The following is a 20047-nucleotide window of genomic DNA, read 5'->3' as shown; positions in this document are numbered from 1 at the left end:
CAGCAGGGACAGGCTGGACGCCACTCCCAGGGAGGGCAGAGATGCCACTTGCTTTGTGTAGCAGGTGGTTGGCCTCCAGAGGCACCTCCCCAGCTCTGTGGTGCTGAAGTACCTCCCCTCCTCGAGCACCCAGGCTCTCTGCTCCCTTGGGGCCTCAAGGGGAGTAAGAGCTGTTGTGAGAGCAGGACACGGCAGCCATTCTTGCTGTCCTGCCACCCTAGCACAGGTGCTGGAGCAGGACCTCCCAAAAGCTATTTGAGTGCAGAAAGTCCTCAATGTCTTCACCATCAAGTAGAGCAGAGGACTCCAGGATTGTAGTTTGGGAGTCAGACCTCCTTGTCCTCCCAGCTCTCTCCTTTGCAGCTTGCCTTGCTTTCTTTGCATCTGGCACTTTCACCCACAGCCTTTCCTTGCATGGTGTGGGTGAGGGAGGAGAGGAGAGGTCCCTCTCCTGCTGCCTTAAGTCTGACAGCCAGCCTGGCCCAGGCCAGAGGAACCAGCAGGGGACTCTGCCCAGGTCTCTACAAGAGCCTGCAAGGCTGCCCTCATCCAGCCCATGCTGCAGAGTCATCCCTGTCTGAGCACCCTCTCACACAGGCAGGAGGTGCCAGCAGATCTCAGATGCATCTTCCCTGGTACATCTCCAGAGTTCTGCCCCAGAGCTTCCAGCATCTCCTTCCCCACAAGCATGTTTTTAGCACCAGGAAGCTCCCAGTGCTCTCCTATTTATAGCTTCACATTCCAGTTTTCATTTTCTTTTAATTAGCTGATTCCCTTTCCCACCTGCTCTCAGGCACCTAGTGGATTGGGTGAGGATGCTGGGAGCAGCACTCAGGAAAGCTTGTACCTCTCTGCCAGCACCCAGGAGAGTGAGGACTAGGATGAGCAAGAGCAGGAAGCTTTCCATCCTCCATCTGCAGGGATTTCCAGCAGGCAGTGGGGGAAAGCATCTGTGTGAGGGTTCTGCTCTGGCTCCATGATTTCCTTTCCCCCAGCACTGACAGCGAGGTTATTTGAGGATGTGGTTGTGAGTCACACACAAAAGTACATCCTCAGGCTACTGAAATTGGATCCAAGTTTTGTGTTCCTGGCCTGGCTCGCTCCTGGTGTTTGCATTCATGTCTACTGATGGCACAGGAAAAATCCAAGCTGTGGTCTTTGTGTGCAGGGGAAACTTGTTGACCACTTGAGTGAGGCCTTTCTATCCAGGAGGGCAGCAGCAGAGGTCAGAGCTGGTGGTGCGCTGCTGGATTTTAGTGAGGTGATTTGTTCAACTGCAAGTTGCAGGTGCACTCTCAGCCCTGCCATGCCTGGGGCAGGAAGTACTTTTGTTCCCAGCCCAAGGATGGCACAGCTCCTTCTGAGGAAAGCCAAACAGTTTCCTAGGCAGGGGACAGGACCAGTGAGGGTGTGGGTCATAGCTGCAGACAGCACCCTCTGGAGTGAGCTGGGAGCGTGCTGGAGGAAACACGTAAAATCCAACAGCATCTCCAAAAAAGTGGGGGGAAGCCTGGAAAACAAAAAAAAAAAACAACAAAAACCCCAAACCAACAAACCAAAAAGAGAGTTTAACTGGGTCAAATTCCCCCAGCAGGGGCAAGTCCTGCATTTGCAGGAGCACTGGGACTTGGGAGGGCAGCAGGGTAGGGAAAACGCAGATGATTTGGCAGAGGAGCAGCAAGCCCAGGAGGACTCCCGAGGTAGCAGAGAGGGAAATGCCCCAGGACCAGTGGGCAAAGCTCTGCTGAAGAGTGATAAAGAGTGCAAGGAGCCTGCAGTAGGGAGAGGAGGGTGGGGATAGCTCTGTGAGCAGAACCTGCACTCCACTGAATGCCTCATGCATCTCTCGCTGTGGCAAACATACATGCAGACAGATGTTTGCCAAATGTGCCTTTTTTGGCAACAAACCAATGAACCGTGGGGGATGTAGATGCTTTTATATCTGGGTTTTGGTCCAAATTAGATCAAAATCTTGAAAATGCACCCAACTTGGAAACACCAAGAAATTCCTCTGCAGAAGCATTTTGCTGGGAAAATGTAAATTGTTTTGGTAGAGTCAAAATGTAGTATTATAATTTCACAATTTATGTACAAGTCAAAATGAATCATTTACCTTTAACTATTTTTAAACACCCAAAATGTCTAAAAAGGCACTTTTTTTTTTTTTGACATGTCTGTCAAGTATCATCAAACTCAGCATGGTTGTGAATGGGGAGATGTTCCCAGCAGCTGCAGCTGCCTGTGTCAGCAGGAGAGCCGTGACCAGGATGGCTGTGGGGGACAAAACTGGGAACAAAGAGGCCATCCATCCATCCATCCATCCATCCATCCATCCCCAGCCTGTGCAGGGCTCTGCTTTGGGCAAGCAGCATTTCCCTGCCCCGTCACCAAAGCAGTGTGATTGAGAGGGTAGTTGTTTTTTTTTTTTTTTTCCTATTCAGACAACTGTTCTGGTACCTTCTGCTTGTGTTTGTTTTTGGGAAAGGGGCCTGAAATGAACTCCAAAGGGGACTGAGGGGGTTTGCAGCAGGAGAGCACAGTTGATGCACTCACCCATATAAGCAGGAGCTGGTTTCATCTGACAGTGCATTGTTTATTTTGAGCAGGTTCTAGGAACTGTTTGCAGCTCTTTCCCCATCTCTTTATGGGCCTACACAGTGAATTATCTGTAGTCATTAGCAAGTGGGCTGCTTCCTCCTCAGACACAATTAGTGGACAGGGTCCGGAAAAATCTCCCTCAATCTCATTTCCTTCACAGGATGCACTTGGGAGCCCGGTGCTGCCTCGGAGGAGGCAGGGCACAGCCACTGCCCAGAGCGACCTTCCCTGTTCCTCAGCATAGGAGCATCCTCCCTCCCTCCCTCTGATGGTCCCCAGGCACTGCCCGGGGTGGGCAAGGTGAAACCTTCAGGTCAGCGAGGCTGAACCAGCGGCAGAAACATGCAAAGGCTCAGGGACAAGATGATTTAGAGTTTATTCTTAGTCAAGGCAGAGCTTGCCCTGCCTGTAAGCCCCATCCTTGCATGGTGCACAGAGTCACAGGTAATTCAGGGAGTCACAAATCGTGTAAGCAATGAACAGCAGCTCCCTGTCCCCGGCCTCTGCCGAGAGCAGGGCACCTGGCTGCGGTTCAGCGGCTCCCTGGAGCACAGCCCGCTGCCAGGGAGTGATGCCATCGCCTCGGCGGCTCTGCCACAGCTGCCCTGAAGTCCCGAGCACAGGTGGCTGTGCCCATCGCCTCCTCTTGGCCCACGCTGCCAGGTGGGAAAAGGCCCTGGTGGAGCAGCAGCTCTCTGAAGGGCCAAGTCAGGGGGAGCTTTGGATTTACACTCGGGAAAACTGGAATAAATCAAAGCAATTAAAGTGCAAATGAAGCTTTAAGCAGTGCGGCATCCTAATTACCTGGGAAGCACGTGGTGTATACTTCTGTCTCACTCCCTTTTTTAAAATAGACAGGATCCAAATTACATAAATAATTTAAATTAATTTGCCAGGTAGAGCTGGGCTTTGGGAAGCGCCTGCTGGCTTTAATGGCGATGTTTTGCCAGTGGCTCCACGAGCCCTCCAGGCCGTCTGCAGCTGCTGGCTCTCCGGACTGGGAGATGGGCTTTGTGGGCAGCTCCTGCATCCCACGGCTCCCGGGTGCTGCCGGCTGCTGTGCCGGGAGGCGCTGGGCAGAGGCAGGAGAGGAGGGCACTGTGATGGGCGGCCGGAAAGGGCAGAGCTAGCGGGAATTAATCACCGCAGCGAGCCACTGGCATGGCAGGCCTGAGCACGGTTTGGTTTTCTTCCACACTGCCTGGTGGTGGAGCAAGGCTGTGACCACACATCCTTGGGTAACCACCAGTGCTTTATAGCACCCGGGAGAGCCGGGAAAAAGAGGTGCAAGACCAAGAAATAACTTCTCAGACAGAGCAGAGGCACTAGAGGGCAAGGGCTGGCTGCACCAATGCTGCTCCTTTCCCTCGGTGCCAGAGGAAGCAGGGCAGCGGTGAGAGTGCAAACCCTGCCCTTCAGCCGAGTTTGGACTCATCTGCAGTCTCATCTCATTGCACTCATGCCTGAGTCTCTCCAGGAAATCAGCAGCCCCCTCCATTCCCACTGAGGCCTCTCCCACCCTGCCGGGAAGCTGGGAAAGGGGAGGCTGGGCTGGGAAATGGGGTGTCCCCAGGCACACCCCAGAGAAGGAGAGGGGACAGGCTGCTGCTCCCCATTCCCATTCCCTGCTGCTGGCCTTCACTGGTGGGGCTGGATGCTGGCCTTGGGCTGTGCCTTGTCAGCTGGTGACACGCTGAGCATCACTGAGGTCATTTGCTCACTCCAGTGCAATGGAGCCATTTGAGTAGGGTAGAAATAGAGGAGAATAAGCAATTAGGGGTTGAATTTTGTCCTGGTAAGGAGAACCGTAGTTGCCAAGACTGAAGCATCGCTTCATCACCTGCTTGTGGGAGTCCTGGCACCAAGAGGGATGCCAAAGCTGTTAGATCCCTTCTCCAGGAAGCTGCCAGCCTGGCTCACTGACATCCACAGCGCTCCAAACTCATTATGTTCAGGTGGGCTGCCTTTTATTTACAAGAATTCCTGCAGGAAGAAAGTTTTGTGAATACTTGTCTAAACAAATATTTGCCTCAGATGTGCTCTTGTGGATGTCTGACACGGTTATTGTCTTGTTTACTCAGCACAGTTCTCAGGCAGTTTCTGAACGTACTGTCCGATGTGGTCATTTAAAAGTTACAAAGTCATGGCTGTTTAAAAACGACCTGCTTTTCTCTAATAGTCCTCCAAGGAGAGTTTTATGTGCCCCCTCCCCGACAGGCTGGTCAGGCATCACTCCAATTGGCAAGCTCTGCTCCATGGATCTGCAAAGGACTCTGTATTTTCCATACAGCACCAGGGCTGCGAGGGGTGGAGAGAACACCAGCTCCTGGACAATCAGGAGAAGAGCTTGCACTGCAGCAAGTGCTTGGAAACAATTTGGAAAAGGCAAGAGAGGTGCTCACCCTGGGTAGTGCATGATTTGACAGGGGAGGAAGCAGCGCCAGAGCCCAGTGACTCCCCTCTGAAAGGTCACCACCGCAAATGTTTGTCAAACCCAGCCCAGGCTGCTGTGAGCCCTTCAGGAGCAGACACGGGGGAAGGATCTGCCATTTGAGCGTATTTTTTTTTGCTGAAAACGATCTGTTCAGCACCGATGGTTAAAGACCTGCTGGCTGCCGCTGTAAACACTGTGAATGAACACCTTTCGGTGCCCTGGGTGTTCACCAGGAGGCAGGAAAGGGTTTTCTGTCTGGTTTCATGTAGTCATGAGGAGAGAGCTGTGCCTTCCCCCAGCTCCCCAGACCACACCGGGAGCTCACAGGGCACAGGGACAGGATTTACAAGCAAGCTGCTTCCGAACCTTACCATGCTGTGATGCAACCTACTGCCCTTTAAATAACCACTGTCTTTTGCAGGCATAAATACTTACAGGGTGAGAGAAAAAAAAAAAAGCCACCATTCCCTCCTGAAAGACCTAATTTATATGGAATTATCTCTCCTTGGCTATAAATCCTCTGTAAAACTTGGCATGAGTTTTAAGGCAGTTACAGCAATGACCACACATTTTTATCCGAAACCTCTAGAAAGAACAAACTGAAGCCCCAAAGGGCAGCTCTGAGTTGTTGCAGAGAGCCACACTGGCGAGTGGGCCTGCAGGGACTGCCTTGCCTGGGAAGCACCATGCAGCAGTTCTCATGAATTCCCACCACATCTTTTTGGTTTCTTTCTGAGCAATTCCTGCTTGAGAAATTATTTTAACATGCCAGTTTTCCTTGCTGGCAGCAGACTCAGAAGAGCATCCCGAGGGTCCTGGCTGGAGTAGCAGCTTTAAGTCTCTTGCTAACATTTGCTAAGCACCACATCCTTTGGAAACCAGGGCACAGGTACACGCATCCCTGCTGTCCACCTACTCAGACTCAAGGCAGGTCTGGCTCTGACTCATCTGGCTTCCCACTTTCTCTTCTTTGTTCTTCTTGTCTCCCTGAAGCAGGAGAGAATCTAGCTTTTATTTAAATGAGGCCCTATAGACATAAGCAGCTACAAAGTAGGGCAGGCTTTTAGTGGCTTACACCTCCTTGGGCTTGGCCGCTTCCCTTCAGCCTCTGTGGCTGTGGTCATGGTCATTCTCCATGTGAGCAGTTCAATGACATTTTTGCATGCACTGGGGCCTACCTGTTCATTTCTGGAGTGCAATCCCTGCACAGAAAAGAGTAACAAATTACTTAGGCAAGCACAGCATGACGAGGAGGAGTTGTGCCCACGAGCAGCCGAACCAGTCCAGAGAGCTGCTGGGACATCATGACACCCTGGGGACAGCTTTGCCCTGTCCCCCATGTGCCAGCCCTGACCTCACCCCTGCTCGAGGAGGGACGTGCCCCACACCCTGAGAGCTGCTCAGTAACTGGTAGAATCCCATGGCTGTAGTTATGCAGAACTGTCCAGGCTGCAGTAACTTGTGGGTCTGTGTCCCTGTTGGAGCAGGGATACCTGGAGCTGGGAATGCTGAGAACCTGTGTGTCCCCACCAGGTTTGTGGTTTTGTGTCGGTGCTGCTGGAACAGCAGAAGCACACAGGGCGCGAGCTTGCTGAGGAGTTCTGGACAGGCAGTGCCCGTGGAAGGGCAGCAGGCTGCGTTTCCCTGCAGGACAGCCCGTGCTGTGTTTGTGCTCAGTGGAAGCTGTTCTGCACCCTCGCACACAGGCCGTGTGGTGGGTGCCCCAGCGGTGGGATGGCGCCTGGTGGGAGCCCGGCTCACGCTGCGGTGTGCTGGGAGCTGCGGGGGTTGTCATTGCCACCATTCCATGGTCAGCTCACAGAGGGACCCTAACGCTTGCTCTTTGCCATCTTTTGCAGGAATGGAGGGATGCGGGTACAGCTGGGAGCGGCAGGACACCAGCACAGCCCTGTGGGGATAGGTGTGAAGGTGATTCCCTGTGAGGACACAGCAGGAGCCCCCCAGACCCCAGAGGAACGTGGGATCTCACTGGGAACCGGGAGGGCTCCCCTTCTGCCCTGTCAACTGTCGTGTTTCCAGGGATCTGTACCAGGATTTGGGGCTTGGAGCCTGAAGGCGTGCTAGTACCATAGGATTGCTGGAGAGCCTGACAGCGATGGGGGGCCCACCACCGAGGAGCGACATTCCTCCAGGAGGCCCTGCACACCCGTGAGCCCTGGCGGCTGGTGGTGGAGGGTGCCTGGGGCTGGGCTGCTCAGCCAGCCCTGGGCTGGGGGCAGAGCCACGGTGCCTGCAGGGCACAGCCACTGAGGGGCGAAGGGCTGGCGTGGGCTCTGCAGGGGCAGCCCCGAGCCCTGGGACAGTGGGGCTGCCAGCCGAGCCACTGCTCCTCCAGGCACCTCTTCCTGGGGTGGCAGCGGGGGACAGAGCGGCGCTCGGTCCCTGGGCTGGCCGCGGATGTGCCCCCGCGCAGCGCCGGCGGGACCGCTCCCCTAGTGCCGGCGCCGAGGGACGCAGGGCCGCCCGCCTCACCATGGTGCTGCCGCCGCCTGACAAGCGCCATGTCTGCCTGACCACCATCGTCATCATGACCAGCATGGCCTTCATGGATGCCTACCTGGTGGAGCAGAACCAGGGGCCCCGCAAGATCGGCGTCTGCATCATCGTGCTGGTGGGGGACATCTGCTTCCTCATCGTGCTGCGCTACGTGGCCGTGTGGGTGGGCGCCGAGGTGAAGACGGCCAAGCGGGGCTACGCCATGATCCTGTGGTTCCTCTACATCTTTGTGCTGGAGATCAAGCTGTATTTCATCTTTCAGAATTACAAAGCAGACAAGAAGAACCTGGAGACAGTGGCCAGGAAAGCTCTGACCCTATTGCTCTCCATCTGCGTGCCGGGGCTCTACCTGGTGCTGGTGGCCTTGGACAGCATGGAGTACATACGGACCTTTCGGAAGAAAGAGGACTTGCGGGGACGCCTCTTCTGGGTGGCCCTCGACCTGCTGGATATCTTGGACATCCAGGCCAACCTGTGGGAACCACACAGGACCGGCCTGCCCATCTGGGCAGAGGGGCTCATGTTCTTCTACTGCTACATACTCCTCCTGATCCTGCCTTGCGTGTCCCTCAGTGAGATCAGCATGCAAGGGGAGCACATTGCCCCACAAAAAATGATGCTCTACCCCGTCCTCAGCCTGGTCACCATCAACATCGTCACCATCTTCATCCGGGCCATCAACATGATCTTGTTCCAGGACAGCAGGGTCTCCACCATCTTTATTGGCAAGAACATCATTGCGATCGCCACCAAGGCGTGCACCTTCCTGGAGTACAAGCGGCAGGTGAAGGAGTTCCCGCAGAACGCCATCGCCCTGGAGCTCCAGCAGAACTCCCTCTCGCACAACCAGACCATCCACAGCACACAGGGCATCCCCCACGAGCCGTCGCCCACCAGCGAGATCCTGGACACATGAGGGGTCCCCCAGCCCGGTGTTGGTTCCGATGGCCCCGTGCCGAGCGGAAGAGGGATGATGCTGCTTTCCTGCTGCCTGGTGCAAGCACGACAGACAAATCCCGGCAGTGAGGGCTCTTCTAGGCACAAAAACACCAACAGCATTCTAATTGAGCTATGGAGTGTCCTCTAGACGTCTTCATCTCAGGTATAACCCTAGGAGTCCTCCAGACAAACCAAATGGACTTGCAAAGGACCTGAACCAGCTGACCCTCTCTCCCCCTCCTGCCACCATCTCCCCTCCCAAGCAAAGACTGCTAAGGTTGCAATGTCCCTTTTTACTCCCCGAGCACCTCACCTTTACTCCAAGCCTGGATCGAAGATTTTGTTACTGGAGACCTTTTTACGGAGCGGGGACAAGGGCATAGGGGTGCGGATTGGGGGGGAGGGTGGGGGGTTTGAAGCAGTAAACCCTGTGATCGTAGACGTCTCTTATCTCCAATGGTTGTGTTTACAGTTTCCTATTTATATCAGCTCCAGGGGCTCTCAGGCTGCCCTGTGGGCCAGTGTCCTCGGGGTGGGCGAGAGCAGGGAGCCCTGCAGTGGGGAGGGGGCTGGGGCTGGCGTGGCTGCCCTGGCCCAGGCTGAGGAGGACTGAGCCTCCACCAGCGCCCTGCACCAACTCTGCCGGGAGCAATATCTGATGAGCTAAAGCTAATCTAATGCTGGTGTTTTATGTATTTCATTCACTCCAAACGACTCAGCACAATATTTCTATTTTTAGAAGGGCCCCTCTCTCTCTCTCTCTCTCTCTCCCTGCCATCGAGAACCTCTCTGCCCGCAGCAGCCCGAGCAGCCTCCCCAGCCTGCGGCACTGCTGCTGGCAGGCAGGGGCACCCAGGAGGGGTTAGGAACGAGGATGCCGATGATGCATTTCACTCTGGCATCAAGCATTTATAAAGAGGGCTGCTTTCCACAGCTACTATATTTTTAAAATAAATATTAAAAAAGAAAAAAAAAAAAAACAACCAACCAAACAAACCCCAAACAAAGAAACCCCACCAACCCCCAAAAAAGAGCCGGGAAGAATGTGCTGCCCCAGGCAGGTGGCTGGGCTTGGGGATGAGCAGGGCTGGGGTCTCCTCGGCAGCCGTGGGCGGTGCTGAAGGGCTCAGCCATGGGCAGCAGGGTGGGAGGCGAGGGCCAGCCGGACAATAAAAGCCCCATGAGAGCAATGGCTTCTGGTGGTCTCTTTTCTGCCAGCGTGGGGAGGGTGGGGCTCAGCTCCTGTACAGCCCAAATCACTTGTCTCTGCTTCTGTCCACTTCCCCTGGACTCCCAAGTGCCATCCCGAGGTTCTGTGCCCTGCACTCGCTGAGCAGTGGGCCCAGAAAGGAAATAAATAATTTTTGCAGTGCTGCCCCATCTGCCTGACCCTGGGGGGAGGCACAAGGAGACAAGCAGAAAACCTGCATCTCAAACATGCTGAAATGGGATATTTTTGCTTTTTCTAAACAAAATGTTGCATTTTGAAGAGATAGAATAAAACGCCTGGTGCTATTTACATTTCTCTCCCACATTTTCCCCTGGCTCTGCTTACTGAATTTGACCTAAATCCACAAATCATTTCAGTTTCCATCTTCTCAGCCCATCACAATCTGTCCAAAACACTTCAACTGTCCCTGATCCAGACTTCCAATTTTAGGACCAAGCAATTGCAGTCTTGCTTGGCCACCCTGTCACCCAGGGGTAACTCTAATGTTAATAAAATCCACTGAGAAATAAAACAATATCTTTGCCAACAAAAGTGAGTTTGCAACAGATTTAGCCAATTGGAAAAGTTTCTTTCCCCTTTCCCTCAGGAAACATGAGAGGAAGTGGGCAGGTGATTTAAAAGGTATTAGCAGAAATTAATTAAATTGCTAAATTATTCTGGAATACCTGTGGAATTACGTGTTACATCTCTGCTGGTTCCTTTAAAATACATGTGATTAGCATCAGTGCAATTAACTCCCAAGTATCTAATAACATTCTGCTGCTCTTTTAGGTAATTAATTTATAAGCCTTTGTTTTATAGTTCTTCCCCAGAACTGAGCAGAGGTTTTCTTCAGGGAAACCTCTGGCATGGTGCTGTGAACCCTGGAGGGTGGGACATGCCAATTGAGGCAGTGCCTGGCATCAGACTGAACCCTGATGCAGAGATCTTTTATCCTGGGGATAAAATCAGTGATCTGGTGGGTTACTCTGATGGGTTGGGTGTATTTTTGTTCTGTTTCACCCCGGTAGCTAGCCCTGCATCCTTGCCTTATACTGGAATACATTAATATTCCCTTGAGCCTGAGCTGTTGCCAAGGTTGTTTGGGGTGTCTGGCTGTGCTCCCTGAAGGCAGCTTGCATGGGAAGGGAATATTGCTTTATCCACCTGGTCCCATAACTTCCAAGAAGGTTTAGGAGTCCCCACAAGTTTTTCTTGAGGTTGCAAGACCCTGCTTTCTACTGCTGACGTGAGGTTTTTCTGTGGAGTGGGGTGTCCCTGTGTGGAAGGGCTGCATTAGGAGCTGGAGCAGGAGCAGAGGTCCTGGAGGTGATGCTCACCTGGGATGCACCACATCATTCCCAAAAAGCCACAGGTGCTCGAAGCCCACTCTGGTGAAGGGAGAGGGAAGAGGCTTTTCTCATCTTCTGCTGCTCGTCATCGCGTTCTGCCTCAGCAACACAGCCCTTTCTCTTCAAAGCCACCTTGAAGCAGGAATGACGAGCTGGCGTCTCCTCAGCAGCTGCCAGAGGAAGGCTGGGGAGCAGGAAGGAGTGAGCTGGCTGGGAAAGGCAGAGAGCCAGAGCAGCCAGCAAAGCCCCTGGGGCATGGTGACAGCACAGCAAGGGCAGCACTGCAGCTGTTCTGCCCGCTGCTTGCTGAGGGTGATGCCTCTTCCCCAAAATCCAGCCCTGCCAGCACAGACAAGACTCTTGGGAGCCATGGAACCAGAAGGAGGGTTGGCACAGTGGCTGGGCAGGGTGGCTGGCTCCCAGCCTGGCTGGTTGTTAGGGGAAGGTGATATTTTGCTGTGGGCAATGAGAACTAAAGGAAACAATTAAAACTAAATAGGCTGGAACCGACCAATTTTTCAGCTTTCTGCTGAGAAGGAAAAGAGCTCCTTTGTGAACAGTGAAATCCTCCTGGCAAGCTGTAGAATCCCACCTGATGAAGCAAAAGCTGCACAATTACAATGCAGAAGGGATCCCTGTGCTCCAGTGGAAAATCCACGGGGGTGTTGTCCCTTGCTGCCATCAGAACCAGGCCACGAGCACAAGGCAGCCGTGCCCTTGGCAGGGGAGGCTGGTGGTGCTTTGGGGACAAGGCTGGTGCTGTCCTACCTATTACCAGCCCACTGGTCAGTGCTGAGGCTGCTCCTCCTTCCAAGTGACAACCCCTGGAGGAGCCAGGTCCACGCTGTAGCTTGCAGGGCACATCAGAGTCGTGGCACCCTCTGGAGATGCAAGCCCCGAGCCCCCTGAGCCTTCCTGTCAGGCTGGTCCCAAGGGTCAGCAAACTGGCCAGTCCTGCAGAGGCACAGAGGAGCTGATATTGCCTGCTGGGCAGTGGCAAAGGGCTGGGCTGTACCCACTCGTGTCCCAGGCATTGTGGCACTGCAAAACAGGAGCTCCCAAGTGGAGCAAAGTGCGCCATGCAGGCTGTTAGAATGCATCTAGCCCAGACAAGCCCACCTGGGTCCTGTCCTGCTGTGCAAAATTTGGGCAAAGTGGCAGCAAGGGGCTTGAACTGCTGCATGCCAGACACTGTCTGTGAAAAGAGCCCAGACCCAGCTCCCGTGCCCCAACAGCCTCGTGGTGCCTGCAGTACCTCCTCGCTGCCTTGGGCTGAACCACAGGTTTTTACCCTCCTGGAGGTCGCATGCAGCCCACGGCAGCCCAAGCCTCTTGCTGCTGCATTCAGCTGTGTGCTGGGGGGTGCTGAGTGGGGCTCGAGCTTGTAGCTTTTCTTTCCCAAGGTCCTGGCACCCCCCACATGTCCTGCTTGTCCTCACCTCCTTTTGGCAGGTGAAAATCTCTGATGCTGCAGCCTCTGTGCAAGGCTGGAGGTGGGTTCAGTCACTGAGCTGAAAGCACCCCACGGTTCTGCTGCCAGATTCTCCATGTGAGCACGGCTCTGGTGACTTTGCAGGGCCCAAAAGGGCTTGGAAGGATTTGGGAGAAGAAATCCACCCACCAGGGCCATGCAGCATGAGGATGGACTCTCTGCAGTGCCACCCAGTGCAGCTCCATGCACTGTCCCCTGGAACCATACATAAATAAGGATTTTTTTTTTCCTTTGGATCGGTCTGGGTTAATTTGATGAGCAGAGACAGACTAAACTTTCATGCCAATAACTGTTTTCTTCCTGCCTGCCCTATATTTGCTTCACTTTTATAGCTCAGGCCAATGCTGCAATAGAAAACACAGGGCAGGTGTCGAGAGCACCTCGACAGCAATTCCCATCCTCCTAAATTCCTCCTGCCCAGGAACTGTGGCAAAAGTTTGAGTTTCACACCAATTTAATCCTAACTGAATGCTCTGAATTCTTCAGTTGTGTCTAGTTTTTAGGTCTGGCATCCTTGAAGAACAATATCCATTTAAATTGCTGATTTGGGCTTGCTCATTTAATTTCATCTTAATAAAGATTTTATGTGGCTTTGACATATTCAGAGTCTCGAGTGTATTGACACGGCAGCCTGAAGAAGCATTATGACCATAATGGCTCAAAAAGCATTAAAAAGACCCTGGCAAGGTTTATTGATTGCCCTCTTTTACAGCTGCTTGAACACAAAGACCAGTCATAGGCAAGAGCGAATACTGTGTTTTGTTTTTATGTGAGCTTCCCGATGTTACAACAGAAGGCAATTGCAAACAAATGTCTGCAAGCTCTTCATCAAGACATGAAGAAGCAGCAGTCATGTTGCTGGAATGTTGTTTGGAGGGCGATTTTAAAGGAAAAGTCCTGCAGATAGCAGAAAAGTCACCTCCAAGGAAGGAATGTCAAAGTGTAAATAAATAAGTGGTGAAGATGCCCAGGTCCTCCCCACTGGTGTATCCCAGAGGAAAAGTCCTCGTGCCTCACTGGGGACTTGCTGTAGCATGTTGATGGAAAGGATAAATCATCTGCCAACCTCTGTCCTCAGAGCTGTGGGTTTCTCCATGGAGTCTTCCCAGCTAATTTACCCCAATGTCTGTGTGAAAACACAAATGCATTGTGGGCATTATATGCTGAGTGCAACAAAGATAAAAATTAGTAGAATGATCCATTGGCAAGGTAGGAATGTGCTCGAGATGGGAGAGCAGAATAATTATCTCCTCATGGCCAACATTTGCATACTGAGATGCACCCAAGAGGCCCTTGCACAGCCACCTGCCCAATTTCTGATGGGAGGATTTTTTTAAAGACAGTTTGCTAATTGCAACCCATTTCCTCCAGCCCAGGCAGGGGTGCCTTCTGTTCAACGGAGCCGTGCACCGAGGAAGAAAACAGCTGCACCAATGAGCAGCAGCTCTGCCTGTGTGGCCAGGAGATGTGCTGCTGGGTGGTGCCAGGCTGGCTCTGCCCTCTGCAGCGTGCAGCTGCACGAGCCAGAACTTGGCTTCTGGGTAAGGCACAGGGAAGGAGCAAAAAGCTTCCTGGTGTCCCAGGAAGCAAGGGAACAAAACACATCCAGTGGTGACTGGTGCAGACTGAGGTCGAAGGAAGGACCTTCCTTCTCCACCCTTGAAGAGATGTTGCGACGACATCAAATCAATTCCGTGCCATGAAGCCAGCAGACACGAGGTCTGCAGGGTTCTGCAGCCACAAATACATTTTCTAGTGCCTTTCCATGGCTGTAGGTGAGTCATCACCCTTTTCTTGCTCTCCAGGGCTCCCCTGCTTCTTCAAATCTGCCGTGAAACAGCAACTCATCACTCACGGGGCTGAGGATGCTGAGAACCAGAGCACAGCACCTTGAGCATGACAGACACATCCTCCTGCACCCCAGGTGGGCCAGGCCAGCAGGCAGCTAAAAACCCAGCATCTCAGCTCCCAGGGCTGCTCACATGAAGCTGGCTCTGCCCAGCAGAATAAGTACCTCAAGCAGAAAAAGGCACTGTTTCCCTTTCCTGTGCTGGTGCCAGGGAGAACTTAGTATTCAAAAACTGTTTTCGGATGTTTCACTTCACAGCTGGTGAATGAACTCTGAGAACTCAATAAACCTCTTTGTGAGGCATCATCTCTGATTAATCTCTCAAATGAGGCTGGCACCTGGAATTGCATAAATCTTTACCTGCACATTGTAGGAAACAGGGGAATGGGCCATCATCAGAAAGTGTGTTATAATGGGAGAGTCCCAAACAGCAAATAAAGAAGAAAGACTTGTAAAAATTTCCCCTTGATCTCCTCCTGGCAAGAGGACATCAACTTTTGGAGGAGATGCCTCCTTGGAGGAAGAGATGTTAGGAGGAGCAAGGGCAGCACAAGGGCTTTCAGCAGCCTGCAGGTGTTCCGGGGGCACCGCCTTTCCATCGGGCATCTCAGGAAATGTCTGAAAATTTTAAATGGTGCTGCCAGCTCAGGAGCAAACTGCTTCACAAGAACCGCCAGCTGCAGATCCCTGCCTGATCCCAACTAGCTGTTCTGGACACGATGTGGTTTGTGCCTCATCCTTCTCCTGGCAGTAAGCTGGACTGGCTGTGCTGGAGCACGTGAACCTCCAGCATGTGCCATCGCACTCCTACGAGTGGGACACAGCCACCAAAGCCACCTCCCTGAGGCAAGACAGCTCTGAAAAATGGTTGGAAAGGAGAGATGATTTAGCAAGTCTTGAACAGCTTGATGTAGAAATAGCATCCAGAGTGTTCTCCCTTGCAGGGGATTTTGAAATTTATTTGGGCATCCTTTGCTTTGGTGCAACAGATGGTAGGGAGGCATGGTGGCCTGGAATACTAATGCTTCCTCCAGCATCCATGTCCTCAGAGCAACTGGCAGCTCCTTGGTTTTGGTGAGCCTCATGCAGCCTCATCTATCTCGTGTCGCTGTTGAGGCAGGGACGGGAATAATGAGACTCCAAGTTCAGAAGGCAAAGAATGAGCGTTTATTCAAAGTACATCTCTCTTTTATAGAGAACACAGTGAAGACTAATTTCATTGGTCTTAAAATAAAAACATTTCACCCATTGGTACACTGGACTTAGGTCAGTGTGGTAGAACATATCTATAAACAATATGAATGGAAAACAAGGTAACAGATGGTTTACATTCCTCTCGGACTTTTTCCCAGACTTAGCCTGGCAGAAATCTTTCTCCATTTCTCTCTGACTGAACTGAGAATATCCACAATCCTGGGACCTGGCTCTTCCTACATTAGCTAGGAATTAAAATCTGTGGCTCTGCCCACAGTGGCCCCCTCAGGGGTGGGGCATTTTGCATCAGGAAAGCTTCAGGGCAAAGGCTGGGGCTGGGAAGCAGGGATGTGGTTATGGCAGGGATACCACCCACTTTGCTCAAATGGGAAAGTTAGGAAAAAATAAAAATGCAGTGAAGCAAATCTGTTCTGTGACTGTAACCACCACCATCCTCTGGAAAGGGTATTCAGCCCAGATTTTAAGACTTGTCTTTTATTGATGCCTAATGTTCCATAACCAGTGTCCAACGAGGAGCAATTAAGCATTTCCTTAGATAAAATGTATGTCTTCAGGCGATAACCAGGCAAAGGATCTTCTACTGCTATGTCAAGATGTGGCTTTGTACCATGGAACTGAATGCATCATAAAAATCCCTCTGCTGCCCTGCAAGGGCTGCTTTCTCCCCGTTCCTGGAATGTTGCAGCAGTTCCCTGCATGCTGGAGCTGGGGAGCATTGCCTGCCTCAACTTCCCAGCTCCCAGCTGGCTGGTGAGCAGTGCTGAGCTCAGCCTGCCGTGGTGCTTCTGACAGCTCCACCTGGCAGGCCGCGGGCCCTTCAGGAAGGACGCAATTACACAGCTGCACAGTTTAATAACACGAGCCCCAGCAATCACACAGGTAAATCTAATGGCTCCCACTCAGAGACCTGCTGGCCGAGCTGCAATGTTTGATGGGGATGCTGAGTAGCACGCCAGTCTTTCTCAGATCCAGGGAGGCCTATAAAAGCCAGCAGGATGTGGACCAGCATTTCAGCCCCCTCCAGGGCTGCGTAGGGAGGAGCTGGCCTGATGCTGCCATGGATCTTTGCCCTCTCAAGCATGATGCTGTCAGCAGGCCAGGTGTTTTCTGCTGGGAAGACAATGCAATCAGTCTGGTGGCTCGTGCCATCCCTGCTTTGGCCTGCTGGGACTTCTGAGCATTGCTTCCCTGGCTGGCTCTGTCTGGCATGCTCATCTCTCTCATGCTTCACACCTCTGTCAGGCACTTCCCAGGGGCTCTGCCTGATGGAGCTCTTCCTTTATTTTTCTTACAAGTAGAAAATTACATCTATACTAGTAAGTGCAAAGAACACGAGTGCTGTGCGGCTCAGGGTTTCAAAGGCAGCGTGTAGTCATGGCTGCTGTGCCTGTGCCATCCTAACACTCACTCCTTGATTCTTTGTGTTAAGAAGGGCAGCACCAAGGCTCAGGGCACCTTGACTTGCAAGAGGAGGGGCGTGCTTCAATGGCTGGCTCTGCTCTTCTTCCCTGGGTTCACGTGGGATCCTGGAAATGCTGCCAATGCCCACAGTCAGCTAAAATCTGGAGGCTTGTGGAGACAGCAGCAGCAGTGCTGGGAATGCCCTGGCTGCAGCAGGTCTCCTTGCTTCCAAACCCAACCTTTCCAAAGGACATACCTTGGGAATTTGCCTTGGTCAGAATCAACCTTAAGACAGGTTTCTGCTTCTTCTTCTTTTTCCCTGACATCCCACTGAACACTACCCAGTGGCCCTTATCACTTTTCCAGTCTGGAGGAAATCCTGCCCTTCTTCTTCTTAAGCCTTGCCATGATGACCCTTTAATCCCTCCTTTCCTGGGCTGAGCATCTTGCTATACCCATCTCCTTCAGCCCCAGCTTTTGCAAACACATGCCAAGGAGCACAACAGCTCCAGGAGGGGTGGGACGAACCCAGCCCAGTTTTCAGGAGCACGGGAACAAGCTTGGCACTTAATGTGCTGTAGCCCCAAGTAGGATTTAGCAAAAGATCTACCTGTAATTGTCAGTGCCTAAAGGAATATTAAATATGTCCTTTAACTGGTTTCTGAAGGACTTGTACTATTTTAATAAGCATCTCAAGAAAGAAAAGCTCTCTGTGAAGCATTAGCTCTGAGATCCAAAAGCAATCTCACTAGCATACAATATCAAGTTTGATTGACAAGGCCAATACCCATAAACCATGCTGATTGACACTAATTAGCCTGCCAGCCTTTAATTGCTTCTGATCATGTTCTACAACACTCTGATTAAAAAAATTAGTCCTATGCAAAAAAATCAATGCAGCAGGGGGTGGTTTGAGATCTCGGCTGAGTCCTGAGACTTCACGCTGCCTCTGTTCACAGAGCATGGACACATCATTTCAAAGGGACATCAAGGAGAAGGCAGGGAAGAACCCTGTTAGAACAAACCCCTCCTGCTCGGGGCAGGTTTTCTTTGGAGGATCCCAAATGCAGGAAGAAGGGGAGAGCAGCTAAGCAGGCAAGGTGAGGCCAAGCCAGCGGTCTGAGCTGCAGCATTATGGGCAGCAGGAGCGGGGGGGCAGGCAGGACTGAGCTGAGGAGCTGAGGGGATGATGGCCAGGCTGTCCCTTGTCCCCTTGGCCACGCATAGCCTTGATTCCCCACAAGCCCTGCTCTGAGACTGGAGCTGGATCTCTTGCCACAGAAAGACAGGACCACACTTGGCAGAGGAGCCTTCTTTTCACCGAGTCCTCCTGATCCCCGTGGATCCCATGTCCCTGCAGCTGCCCCTCATGCCCGTGGGAGTGCACACCCACTGTGCCATCTTCTGATCCTCAGAGAGCCTGCAACCTCCCGTCAGGCTTGGAACACCAACCATGGCCAGGACCGAGCCATGTTTTTCTCTCCTGTCTCTTCTTTCTTCCCATGTGACTGCCTTGGCAAGCGCATCCTGCCCTGCTCGCAGGGTGGGTGTGGGGGCAGGCTCCAGCCCCCGCTGTCCCCTCCTGCTGCTGCCCACCTCCCCACCTGGCATTTCTGGGGTGTGGCAGCTGCAGGACCCAGGAAATGCCTTCCCTATGCTACTGCTCTCACTCCCCTCGGATAACTTTCAGGAAGCCTCTGTTTTTCACATCCCCCAGAGGCGCAGGGCAGCAGGATGAGCTCCTGTGGGCTGCTCAGCTGGGGACAGTGGGTTTGGTCCTGAGGACAGCACAGCATGGGGCAAATGCTGGTCCATCCCACACTCACATGCAAGCTGTGAGTGTCCTCCCTGTTCTTTTCTGCTTTCCTTCTCTGCCACTCTTGGTTTTGCCCAGCCTGGATCCACTGAGGGCGTTGGTGAGCAGCAAGAATCAAGAGTGGAGGGCAATAGGAGATGGACACCAGTGCTGAAGAGCAGCCTTGTTCAGGAAAGAGGGGATGAAAACATCCCAATGGATGAGTGTCTGAGGGGAACCCCTCCTTGCGAAGCCAAGGACATCCCACGGGTTCATCACCTCTCTCCTGACCTCCTTTTGATGCCTACAATCAGAGCTGAGGAGCTTTGTGAAAAACACTGTTCCCATGGCAGCCAGCAGCAGCTCCCAGACCAATAAAAGCCAAGATATGATCACACTCTATTAGTTTGATAATATCATTTATAGTTGACTTAGAACTGCATCCTATCTAATTAAAAGGGAGCTGCTTGTGAAAAGCACAAGAGCAGAAAAAGGCAGAGAGGATCCTTGCCCTGAGCTCCGTGCCTGTGCAGATGTCTTGTCAGTGAATGGCTTTTTATTTCCTGTTCCACATTGGAGCTAATTTCATCCATCACCAGAACCAATGTGACTCATGCCCCCAGCAAGAGACAGATGCAATAAGTGAGCACCGAGAGGGAGGGGGAAGCGCTGCTCTCCAGAGCCAGTGTCATCTGGAGCTCCTCTCTTCCTTAATTACACTCCTCTGTCTCCTGGGCTTTTCAGGGACTCCTGTTTCTGCAAAGTCAGGGAAAAGCAGGAGCAAAACCACAAAATCCAGCCCAAATCCTCCTCCTCTTCCTCACTGCAAGCAGGCAAGCAGAGGGAGGATGGTACAGGGCTGGCTCAGCACTCTGCTTGAAAGTGTTCAGCTGGAGGCATAGGAGAGGGCATGGATTCCTCACAGAGATATATCTTCTTGGCAAACCATCAATTCTTGTGCAAAACAAAATGCCACATTTTCTCTTACAGTCGTAATGTCAGAAATCCCCAGAATGCCCCCAAATTAGGAGAGGAAAACGAGAACTTGTGTGCTCGAATAAGTAAGGGCTGACGGTGTGCTATTTTCCACCTGTGGCCTGCATTTTTGAGGCAGTTCTCAGCTGCTGGAGCAGTCTGGATGGTGTGTTTGCTCCCTGAACTGACAGTGAACAGAGCCCACATCAGTGTGTGGCCTGGCGAATAACCATCCACCCCTCCCTAGATCGTGGTTGGTCTCCTCTGCTG

The 20047-nt window shown here is 52.5% G+C and overlaps 1 protein-coding gene across 1 annotated transcript in view; it reads left to right on the top strand.

Annotated features, from left to right (window-relative positions):
* TMEM121 (transmembrane protein 121) overlaps positions 1-9678 on the top strand; it is a 36343-nt gene extending 26665 nt beyond the window's left edge. Inside the window, exon 2 of the mRNA XM_068199218.1 lies at positions 6892-9678. Coding sequence (XP_068055319.1) covers positions 7527-8465 — 939 coding nt within the window. The 5' untranslated portion in view covers positions 6892-7526 and the 3' untranslated portion in view covers positions 8466-9678. The remainder of the gene's footprint in view (positions 1-6891) is intronic.
* The last annotated feature ends 10369 nt before the right edge of the window (positions 9679-20047 follow it).

Source organism: Anomalospiza imberbis, chromosome 9, assembly GCF_031753505.1.
Source record: "Anomalospiza imberbis isolate Cuckoo-Finch-1a 21T00152 chromosome 9, ASM3175350v1, whole genome shotgun sequence".
Lineage (NCBI taxonomy): Eukaryota > Metazoa > Chordata > Aves > Passeriformes > Viduidae > Anomalospiza > Anomalospiza imberbis.
Note: the sequence above shows the minus strand (reverse complement) of the source record. Positions and strands in the feature narration are given on the sequence as shown.